Here is a 12,083-nt window from a genome sequence, read left to right on the forward strand (position 1 = left end):
ACTACAATCAAGTGGGGTTTTTTCCTGTGATGCAAGGGTAGTTTAATATTTGCAAAACAATTAACATGACACATCATCACATCAATAGGAGGAAGAAAAAAAACATGATAATTTTTCAGAGATGATGAAAAACACATTTGACAAAGTACAACATCCATTCGTGATAAAAACCCTGAACAAAGTCTAGAGGGAACATACCTCAACAGGATAAAGGTCTTATATGAAAAACCCACAGCTAGGATCATCATACTCAATGGTGAAAAATTAAGAGCTTTTCCTGTAAGATCAGGAACAAGACAAGGAAGTCCATTCTCACCACTTTTATTCAGCATGGTACTGGAAGCTCTAACCACAGCAATAAGAAAATAAAAAGAAATAAAAGGCATTCAAATTGATAAGACAGAAGTAAAACTTTCACTAATTGCAAATGACATAGTAGTATACATAGAAAATACTAAAGACTTCACCAAATTATTGCTAGAATTGACAAATGAATTAAGTTGCAGGATACAAAATCAATGCACAGAAATCTATTGCATTCCATTACAATAATAGTAAAGCAAAAATAATAATAACGAAGCAGCAGAAAGTGAAATTGAGAAAACAATCCCATTTACAATTGCACCAAGAACAATAAAATATCTAGGAACTTAACCAATAAGGTGAAAGAACTGTACTCTGAAAACTATAAAACAATGATGAAAGAAATTTGAGACAATGCAAAGAAATGCAAAGACATTCCATGCTCATGGTCTGGAAGAACAAATATTATTAAAAATTCTGTACTACCCAAATCAATCTATAGATCTAATGCAATCCCTGTAAAGAGCAACAGCATTTTTCACAGAACTAGAACAAACAGTCCTAAAATCTGTATGGAAGCACAAAAGAGCTCAAATAGCCAAAGCAATCTTGAAAAAGAAAAACAAAACTAGAAGTATCACAATTCCAAACTTTAAGTTATATTACAATGCTGTAGTATTCAAAATAGTATGGTACCGGCAAAAAAAATAGACACATAGGTCAATGGAACAGAATAGAAAGTCCAGAAACAAACCCACGATTATATGGTCAATTAATCTTCAACTAAGGACGAATGAATTTACAGTGGAGAAAAAAAACAATCTCTTCAACAAATGGTGCTGGGAAAACTAGACAGCAACTTGCAAAAGAATAAAACTGAACCACTTTTTCCATCATACACAACAATAAATTCAAAATGGATGAAAGACCTAACTGCATGACTAGAAACCATAAAAATCCTCTTAGAAGAGAGCACAGGCAGTAACTTCTCCAATATTGGCCAAAGCAACATTTTTCTAGGTCTCCTAGAGGCAAGGGAAACAAAAGCAAAAATAAACTTAGGGACTACATCAAAATAAAAAGCTTCTGACAGAGAAAGAAACAACAAAACTAAAAGTCAACCTACAGAATGGGAGAAGATACTTGCAAATGGCATATCCAATAAATGGTCAGTATCCAAAATATACAAAGAACTTATAAAACTCAACACCCCAAAAACAAATAATCCAATTAAAAAATGGGTAGAAGACATAACAGACATTTCTCCAAAGACACACAGATGGCTAACAGACACATGAAAACATACTCAACATCACTCATAATCAGGGAAATGCAAATCAAAACTACAATGAGATACCACCTCACGCCCTTCAGAATGGCTAAAACCAAAAACACCAAAAACAAATGCTGGCAAGGACATGCAGAAAAAGAAACCCTCCTGCACTGTTGGTGGGAATGAAAACTGGTGCAGCCACTGTGGCAAACAGGATGGAGACTCATCAAAATGTTAAAAATAGAACTACATTACACTCCAAGAATGGTACTGCTGAGTATTTACCCCAAAATACAAAAACACTAAATCAAAAGGATACATGCACCTCTATGTTTATACCAGCATTATTTATAATAGCCAAATTATGGAAGCAGCCCATGGGTCCATGGATAGATGAATGGATAAAGAAGATATGATATAGATCTATAATGGAATATTATTCATCCTCAAAAAAAGAACAATATCTTGCCATTTGCAACAACATGGATGGAGATAGAGACCAAAATGCTAAGCGAAATAAGTAAGTCAGAGAAAGAGAAATACTTTATGATTTAACTCATATGTGGAATTTAAAAAAACAAAATAAATGAGCAAGTGAAAAGAAAAAAGAGAGACAAACCAATAAACAGTTTTAACTATAGAGAACAAATGGATGGTTACCAAGCTGGGAGGTGGGTGGCAGGAAGGGTCAAATAGGTGATGGGGAGCAATGAACACACTTATCATGACAGCACTAAATATTGTATAGAATTGTTGAATCACTCTACTGTACACCTGAAACCAATATTACACTGTATATCAACTGGAATTTTTTTTTTTTTGAGACAGAGCACGAGTGCACAAGAGCAGAGGAGAGAGGCAGAGAGGATGACAGGGAGGGAGAGAGGAAGAAAGAGGGAGGGAGGGAGGGAGGGAGGGAGGGGGAGAGATAGGGAAAGAGAGAGAGAGAGAGAGAGAGGGAGGGAGAGAGAATCCAAAGCAGGCTCCACGCTCAGCACAGAGTCCGACACAGGGCTCTATCCCACGATGGTGAGGTCATGACCTGAGCTGAAATCAAGAGTGCAATGCTCAACCGAGCCACCCAGGTACTCCTAACTGGAATGTATTTTAAAGTTTTTATTTAAATTCCAGTTAACAGAGTATAATATTAGTTTCAGGAGTACAATATAGTACTTCATCACTTCCATACACCACCTGGTGCTCATCACAAGTGCATTCCTCAATCCCCATCACCTATTTAACAACCCCCCCCAACTCACACCCCCACCCCCACCCCCACCCTGTCCCCGCCGCCTCTACCACTCACCTTCCCTCAGGTAACCATCCCTTTGTTTTCTCTAGTTAAGTAATTGGAATTTAAATAAAAACTTTAAAAAATGCTCAATAAATTCTGCAATTTCTGCAATGACCAACCTACTGACCAACCCACCTCCTCACCTCCTCACTTACTTATTCTTCTACATGTTTAAACCACTTTTAGTTGGGCACTGTGTCACTTGCAGCCTAAATCAAACTTATTCATACACAGTAATAAAAAACAGCTTCCTCTAAATTGTATTACAGGTGATTTTTTCATTTTTAAAATTTATTCTTTTTCCTTATTGAGATTACTCAATTTTTGCCAGGAAACTATTGTTACTTATATAATTTTTAAGTTAAAATTTTAGAATCCAAACTAATAAAAGGAGAATTTTAGATTACTGTTAAAGTAGTATCTTTATTTTGTTATCAACTTGAGAGCTGGTTCATTTGAAAATCTAAGAGGAAAGTTTTCATCCTGCTTTAACATTATCATGCCAGAAAAGGAGAAAAAATGTTCAATATTTGAAAACAAAAACAAAAGCAAAATAAAACAAAAACCAGGGCAGAGAAATACAAGTTACTGTCAATACCTCAGAATGATAAAATCTCTTCTTGCTAAAGAAATTACATGGCATTATGCAATTAACAGGCAACAATCCTTTATCTAAAAATTCTTTGGATTTATGTAACTAAGGTGGGGATTCCCGTCTTGTACCTTTTCATCCTGTTGAATATTTAAAATAAGAAACAGTAGCTGCTTTTACTCCCTCATGTAAACTACAAAAACAACCCATGGTGTATAAACTACAGTCACAACTAAAGGATACTGGATTCACCCCTTACCTTTGTAACACTGGGAGTTAGGCATTTTTAATTCCTCATTACAGATTTACTACTTTACTAAATAGTATTCTGGTAAAGTAAGGAAGTAAATGCACCTCTTTACGTACTAGTCTTCACAAAGGAAATACTTTATTCACGTGATGCAATGGTTCTCTTGTTGTGTGTAAAATACAACATGAAAAAATGGAAACAAAACAAGCTTCTGAGTTAGACAGACATGGGTTCAAACCTTGGCTCTGCTATCTCTAGTTCTCCCAGAGCTTCAGTTTATTCATCTGTGATGTACACCAACATCTCATGCACATGGCTACACTATAGACTGAATGAAATGAAATAAGATATGTAAAGCACCAAGTTATAGCAGTTGCCACATAGACAATGTCCAATAAATGCTTGTTCTTTTTCAGTTCTTTTCCATAAACCAATTACATAATTACAAAATTTGCTTCAGTGGAAAAAAAAAATCTATGTATAGCAAAAGTATTTTTGGCTCAAACTGGATATTATCATACTTATTTCAAGCAGCATTCAGGATAATAAATCTCTGATGTAACAAAACAATCTGGATAGTTCTTGATGGAGTTTGTGATATGTGGGCAAACGTTATGATAATACGTTTATCACTACAATTTCTATTTTAGTATTTAGACCAATTTTTCAATAACCAAAAGTACTAAATTTAATGTTCAAAAAATCACTAAAACCTTTAAGGTTGAACACTTTAGAATTACTTCTGAAAACAAGTAAACTCAACAACAACAAAAAATAATGCAGTATCCTATATGTTTATATCAGAGGCTGGGGTTACTGACTTTCCATGTACTTTGAGGTATTTTCCAAGCAGTGGTGATGAGTTTGCACTGATTTATTTGCATCCTTGTCCTGGTCTTTTTGTAATCAAAAATTAAAAATCAAGAGACAACTAGTTATGGCTACAATATTGTTTATAGCCATGAGATATATATTCTATTCTCCCTTGACGAAATAACAAGTGGCATACGTGAGGATCTAATCATAGATTTTGGCCTAATAACATCATCTCTATAAATTAGCTAACACATCTGGTCTAAAATCAGAAAACAAGTCATATGTCATTATTCATATTATTAAAAAGCTGTAGTTACATGATATTTTGGAAATTTAGCAAAATACTGAAAACAGTATTCTATATTATATAGTGTATCAAGGACTGAAGTTTGACTTCTATTTGTTTGAAGCAACACGCTATAATAAAATTTTGGTATGAATGACCAATAAAGTGTAGGAATTCTGATAACCTGTCATTTGATCAGACTGTGGATTTGATGTGCACATCTAGTGTACAAAACCTAGAAAATTAGCAAGTGAGAGATCCTAATGATTGACCACCATTAGGATAAAATTACAAAGCCATCAGGAAGTTATAACCTCCTTTCTGAAAAAAAAAAATGCTCACTTAAGTGAGGCTAAGGATAAGTAGAAAACACAATTAACCTGAGGTATGTGGCTCTGTACAGAAAAACACATGACTCCCAATAGGAAATAGACTCTTTAAAAAAAAGCCAATGAAGAGGAAGTCATAAAACTGTTCCTTTTTGTAGAAGACATGACTGTGTATATAAAAATCCCAAGGGATCTCTAAAAAAAATCCCCAGAACTACTAAGTGAATTCAGCAAGATTTCAGGATTCAAATCAATGCATAAAAACCAACTGCATTTCTAAATACCAATAATGAACATATGAAAGCCAACATTAAAAAGACAATTCCACTTATAATTGCCCCACAGACAAGTAAATACTAAGGTATACAAGTCACAAAACATGCACAGAATTGAGACTGTGACAATTACACAATTATGTAGAAAGAAATCAAAGTTGACCTACATAACTGGAGAGACAAAACTTGTCAATGAAATAGAAAACTCAAAATAAAAAGGTATCAATGCCCCAAGCTGATTTAGCATTAATGCTATGCAATTCCAAAAAAATTCCAACAACATTTTCTAGACTTAAAAAAACTTCTCAAATCATTTACATGGAAAGGCTCAAACTCTGGAATAGCTAAAACCATCTTGACATAAAAGAATAAAATTTGGAGGAATTATTCTACCTGATTTTAAGTCCTAATATGTAGCTGCAGTAATTAAGACAATGGGGTACTGGTGTGAGAAAAGACATACAAGTCAATGGAATAGAACATAAAATCCACAAATAGACTCATCCAAGTACAGCCCACTGATTTTTGACAAATATGCACATTAATTCACTGGAGGAAAAACAGCCTTTACAACAAATGGCACAACTGGATAACCATATGTAAAAAAAAATTAACATTGACCTAAACCTCAAACCTATACAAAAATTAACTCAAAGTATATCAAAGTATATTATGGACTTAAATGTAAAACATAAAACTATAAATTAAAAAAAAATAAGAGAAAATCTTCTGGATCTATACCAAAGAAAAAAGTGATAAACTGAACCTCATCAAAATTTAAAACATTTCACCTGCAAAATACCCTGCTTAAAGAGGATGAAAGATAGGCTAAGATATGGGGGAAATACATGCAAACTACATACCTAACAAAGGACACACATATAAAACATATAAAGAACTCTCAAAAATCCACAAGAAAAAGCCAATCAAATTACAAAATGAGCAAAAGAGCAATCCTTATCAAAATAACACCCTCATTCTTCACAGAGCTAGAACAAACAATCCTAAAATTTATATGGAACCAAAAAAGACCCCAAAATAGTCAAAGCAATCCTGAAAAAAGAAAACCGAAGCTGGAGGCATCACAATCCTGGACTTCAAGATGTATTAAATACAAAGCTGTAATCATCGGAAAGAGCCCAAATGTCCATTGATGGATGAATGGATATACACATACACACACACACACACACACACACACACACACACACACACACACACACAATGGAGTATTACTCAGCAATCAAAAAGAATGAAATGTTACCATTTGCAACTACGTGGATGGAACTGGAGGCTATTATGCTAAGTGAAATTAGTCAGAGAAAGACAAAAATCTTATGACTTCACTCATAGGAGGACTTTAAGAGACAAAAAAGATGAACATAAGGGAAGGGAAACAAAAATAATATAAAAACAGGCAAGGACAAAACAAAAGAGACTCATAAATATGGAGAACAAACTGAGGGTTGCTGGAGGGACTGTGGGAGAGGGGATGGGCTAAATGGGTAAGGGGCATTAAGGAATCTACTGAAATCATTGCTTCACTATATACTAATTTGGATGTACATTTTAAAAAATAAAAAATAAAGTTAAATCAAAAACAAACAAAAAAAATCAACCAAAAAAAAAAAAAGCTGTAGTCATCAAGACAGTATGGTAATTCACCTCACACCAGTCAGAGTGGCTACAATGAACAAATCAGGAGACTATAGATGCTGGAGAGGATGTGGAGAAACAGGAACCCTCTTGCACTGTTGGTGGGAATGCAAACTGGTACAGCCGCTCTGGAAAACAGTGTGGAGGTTCCTCAAAAAATTAAAAATAGATCTACCCTATGACCCAGCAATAGCACTGCTAGGAATTTACCCAAGGGATACAGGAGTGCTGATGCATAGGGGCACTTGTACCCCAATGTTTATAGCAGCACTTTCAGCAATAGCCAAATTATGGAAAGAGCCTAAATGTCCATCAACTGATGAATGGATAAAGAAGTTGTGGTTTACATACACAACGGAATACTACGTGGCAATGAAAAAGAATGAAATATGGCCATTTGTAGCAACGTGGATGGAACTGGAGAGTGTTATGCTAAGTGAAATAAGTCATACAGAGAAAGACAGACACCATATGTTTTCATTCTTATGTGGATCCTGAGAAACTTAACAGAAGACCATGGGGGAAGGGAAGGGGGAAAAAATTACAGAGAGGGAGGGAGGCAAACCATAAGAGACTCTTAAAACTGAGAATAAACTGAGGGTTGATGGGGGGTGGGAGGGAGGGGAAAGTGGGTGATGGGCATTGAGGGGGGCACCTGTTGGGATGAGCACTGTGTGTTGTGTGGAAACAAATTTGACAATAAATTTCATATTAAAAAAAAAGTATGGTACTGGTACAAAAATAGGCAATCAGATCAGTGGAACAGAATAGAGAACCCAGAAATAGACCCACAAACGTATGGCCAGCTAATCCTTGACAAAGCAGGAATGAATATTCAGTGGAATAAAGAGAGTCTTTTCAGCAAATGGTGCTGGGAAAACTGGACAGTGACATGCAGAAGAATGAACCTGGACCACTTTCTTACACCATACACAAAAATAAACTCAAAATGGATGAAAGACCTAAACGTAAGACAGAAAGCCATTAAATTCCTCAAGGAGAAAGCAGGCAAAAAACTCTTTGACCTAGGCCACAGCAACTTTTTACTCAACATGTCTCCAGAGGCAAAGGACACAAATACAAAAATGAACTACTGGGACCTCATCAAAATAAAAAGCTTCTGCCCAGTGAAGGAAACCATCAGCAAAACTAAAAGGCAACCGATGGAATGAGAGAAGATATTTGCAAATGACATATCAGATAAAGGGTTAGTATCCAAAATCTATAAACTTATCAAACTCAACACCCAAAAACCAAATCCAGTGAAGAAACAGGCAAAAGACATGAATAGACACTTCTCCAAAGAAGACATCCAGGTGGCCAACAAACACATGAAAAAATGCTCAACATCACTCATCATCAGGGAAATACAAATTAAAACCACAATGAAATACCACCTTACTCCAGTCAGAATGGCTAACATTAACAACTCAGGCAACAACAGATGTTGGTGACGATGCGGAGAAAGAGGATCTCTTTTGCACTGCTGGTGGGAATGCAAACTGGTGCAGCCACTTTGGAAAACAGTATGCAGGTACCTCAAAAAATTAAAATAGAACCACCCTATAACCCAGCAATTGCACTACTAGGTATTTATCCAAGGGATACAGGTGTGCTGTTTCAGAAGGGCACATGTATCCCAATGTTTATAGCAGCACTATCAACAATGGCCAAAGTATGGAAAGAGCCCAAATGTCCATCAATGGATGAGTAGATAAAGAAAATGTGGATAAAGAAAATGTATGTGCGCGCGCACGCGTGCGCGCGCACACACACACACACACACACACACACACACACACACTGGAGTATTACTCAGCAATCAAAAAGAATGAAATCTTGCCATTTGCAACTATGTGGATGGAACTAGAGGGTACTATGCTAAGCGGAATTAGAGAAAGACAGATATCATATGATTTCACTCATATGAGGACTTTAAGATATGAAACAGATGAACATAAGGGAAGGGAAGCAAAAAAATATAAAAATGGGGACAAAACATAAGAGACTCTTAAATACAGAGAACAAACAGAGGGTTGATGGAGAGGTTGAGGGAGGAGGGGTGGGTTAAATGGGTAAGGGGCATTAAGGAATCTACTCCTGAAATTATTGTTGCACTATATGCTAACTAACTTGGATATAAATTAAAAAATAAATTATTTTTTAAAAACTTAATAGAAAAAGAAAAAAAAAGACCTACCCAGCAATAGCACTATTGGTATTTACCCAAAGAACACAAAAACCATAATTCAAATGAATACATACACCCCTATGGTTATAGCAGCATCATTTACCATAGTCAATACATGGAAATGGCCCAAGTGTCCATCAACTGATATATACAAGGAATATTATTCAGACATAAAAAAAATATGAAATCTTGCTCTTTCCAATGTGAGAGATAGACAAAATACCATCATGATTTCACTCATATGTGGAATTTAAGAAAAAAAAAAGCAAATGAGCAAAGGGAAAAAAATTAGACAAACCAAGAAACAGAGTCTTAACTATAGAGAACTGATGGTTGGTTACCAGAGAAGTGTGTGCAAGGATGGGTTAAATAGGTGATAGGGATTAAGGAGTGCCCTTGTCATGATGAGCACCCAGTGATGTACATATAGAATTGATGAATCACTATATTTCACACTTGAAACTCATATAATAGTGTATATTAACAAACTGGAAAATAAAAACTTAAAAAAAAATAATGAATTCTCACTTAGAGACACTTAAAATATTACTTCCCAATATTCTCTCCTGATTTTCGAAAATGTCTCCAAATGTCACGACCAGTCATTCTGATTTTTTTAATTCAAAATTATAATTGTCCATTTTGCTACACTAAGTATTATCTAAGAATAGTGCTGTGTATTTCCCATTTTGCTATGATAAATATTACCTTTTATTTTAGTTTATTTTGAAAGAGAGAGAGACAGAGAAAGTACATGCATATGAGCAAGGGAGGGGCAGAGAGAGGAGAGAAAGAATCCCAAGCAGGCTCCATGCTTTCGGCACAGAGCCCAACATGGGGCTCAATCTCACAAATCGTGACAGCATGACCTGAGCTGAAATCAGAGTCGGATGCTTAACTGACTGAGCCACCCAGGCGCCCTACACTGAATATTATCTAAGAAGAATTAGAAGAACACTGGAGTAGAATTAAATTATCCTGGGTTTTAAACTTGAGCTCTACCACTATCTAGCCTATGTGTGGCCTTTTTCAAGCCATGTGACCTTAAATGAATCTCTTTTAGCTACACGGGGGATTCTGTAAAAGCTGCAACTAGTACTATGTGCTCTATCCCAGCACAGAACTGTTGTAAGACACAAGTCATTACTGTAGGATGTTATTATCATAATCATCATCTAAGCAGAGAAAACTGAAAGTTCTATTTTAAAAAAGGGAAACCATCATATCAATTCGACTGTTAGCAACCAATGTCAGTCATATGTTGGCTTCTTTTGAATACATGTGAATTAAGAAGTCATTAACTCAGTTTACCCTAAATTAATACTTTTCATACCTGGCATAACAAAATACTTCCACATGTTGAATGGTTTTGTCCTTCCTGCTAAGAGCAATACCTTCTTCATTTTCAAGAATGTGCTCTTGCCATGCTGGGTTTTCATTCACAATGTCACTGTTTTCCTAAACAAAATACAGATGAGAAATTTTAATTAAATTGAGCAATGTGATCCTCTACTTTTCTGTAAAACTGTGTATCTTTCTAAATTAATGCTTTCCCTTTGATCCCATCAAAATTCTGAAGTGACTCTAGCATAGTGTACCATGTTCAAAGGAAGGAGAAGAAAATTGTGTAAAAACCTATCCTATCAAAAGCTAGCTCTTGTTTACAGATTTCTATCAGGATATCTGACATTTTGATGCAGTCATTGAACATTGGATGTGCCTGTTTTGACATTGTTTAAGAACTAGAACAACTAACCCTCTATCTGCTGAAAATCAAGTGTGTCTGTTGTACATTTTACTTGTTAATAATGAAGTTTTTGCACTTTGTTGTCCAAACAGCAGGCTCACAATTACTTCATTCTACTTACTTTTAGGTCTTTGAAGGTTAGTCATTAGTCATGTCAAATTTTGATTATATGCAAAAGTATTTCTGAAAAGTATTCAGCTCACTATAACTAAGATCTGTATAATAAGTGACTCTAAATATATATATATTTTTATTTTTATTCATTTTTTTGAGCGAGAGAGAGAGAAAGAGAGAGAGAGAGAGAGAGAGAGAGAGAGAGACCGAGCATGAATGGGGGAGGGGCAGATAGAGAGAAGACACAAAATCTGAAGCAAGCTCCAGGCTCTGAGCTGATATCTCACACGAAATGTGAGACTGGGACCTGAGCAGGAGTCGGATGCTTAACCAACTGGGCCACCCAGGCCCCCTCTAAATATTTTATATTCATAAAGACAATAGAAACAATAATGTATAATAATGTATGTAAATTGTAATGATTGGAAGTGGCCCTACAAATTTTCAATAATTCCTAACTACATTTTATGGACCTAAATTGTATGTACAGCAATATTTGAATACAGGAGATTTTTGGAAATGTCAAGATATGCCTTTTCCAAATGTCAAGAATCAATTTTTAACCTGTTTAAAATTTTAAACTATTTGGCACATATCTTGTCAGAGAAAATTTTTTTTAATGTATTATATATTCTCAAAGCACTAGTAGTGAAATATAACTATAATATCCTTGAAGTAAATTCAACTCAGAAAATTTCTAAACTTAACAGATTTCATAAAGTAGGATAATAATTATCTTAAAAGATTTTTTGTCCTGAATTTAACATTTTAAACTGAAGAAAAGTAGGGTAGACATTTTTTATCATTAACTGTAATTATTAGTGTTAAAAATCCCAATATAGGTAGAGAGGAGGTAAAACATTGAACTCTGAATGTGTAGACATAGGGGTTACCAGTCTGAAGAAAAGACTGTGGAGCAGGGGACAAAGAGCGAAGAAGGAAAGGATATGGTGAGAG

The 12,083-nt window shown here is 35.2% G+C and overlaps 1 protein-coding gene across 2 annotated transcripts in view; it reads right to left on the minus strand.

Annotated features, from left to right (window-relative positions):
- The window catches only part of CHM (CHM Rab escort protein), a 227,591-nt gene that overhangs the window by 159,160 nt on the left and 56,348 nt on the right, over nt 1-12,083 (minus strand). For both annotated transcript variants that reach the window (XM_007093297.3, XM_042974113.1), the window contains exon 4: nt 10,599-10,723. In XM_007093297.3, coding sequence (XP_007093359.2) covers nt 10,599-10,723 — 125 coding nt within the window. The remainder of the gene's footprint in view (nt 1-10,598; nt 10,724-12,083) is intronic.

The sequence above is a fragment of the Panthera tigris genome, chromosome X, assembly GCF_018350195.1.
Source record: "Panthera tigris isolate Pti1 chromosome X, P.tigris_Pti1_mat1.1, whole genome shotgun sequence".
Classification (NCBI taxonomy): Eukaryota; Metazoa; Chordata; class Mammalia; order Carnivora; family Felidae; genus Panthera; species Panthera tigris.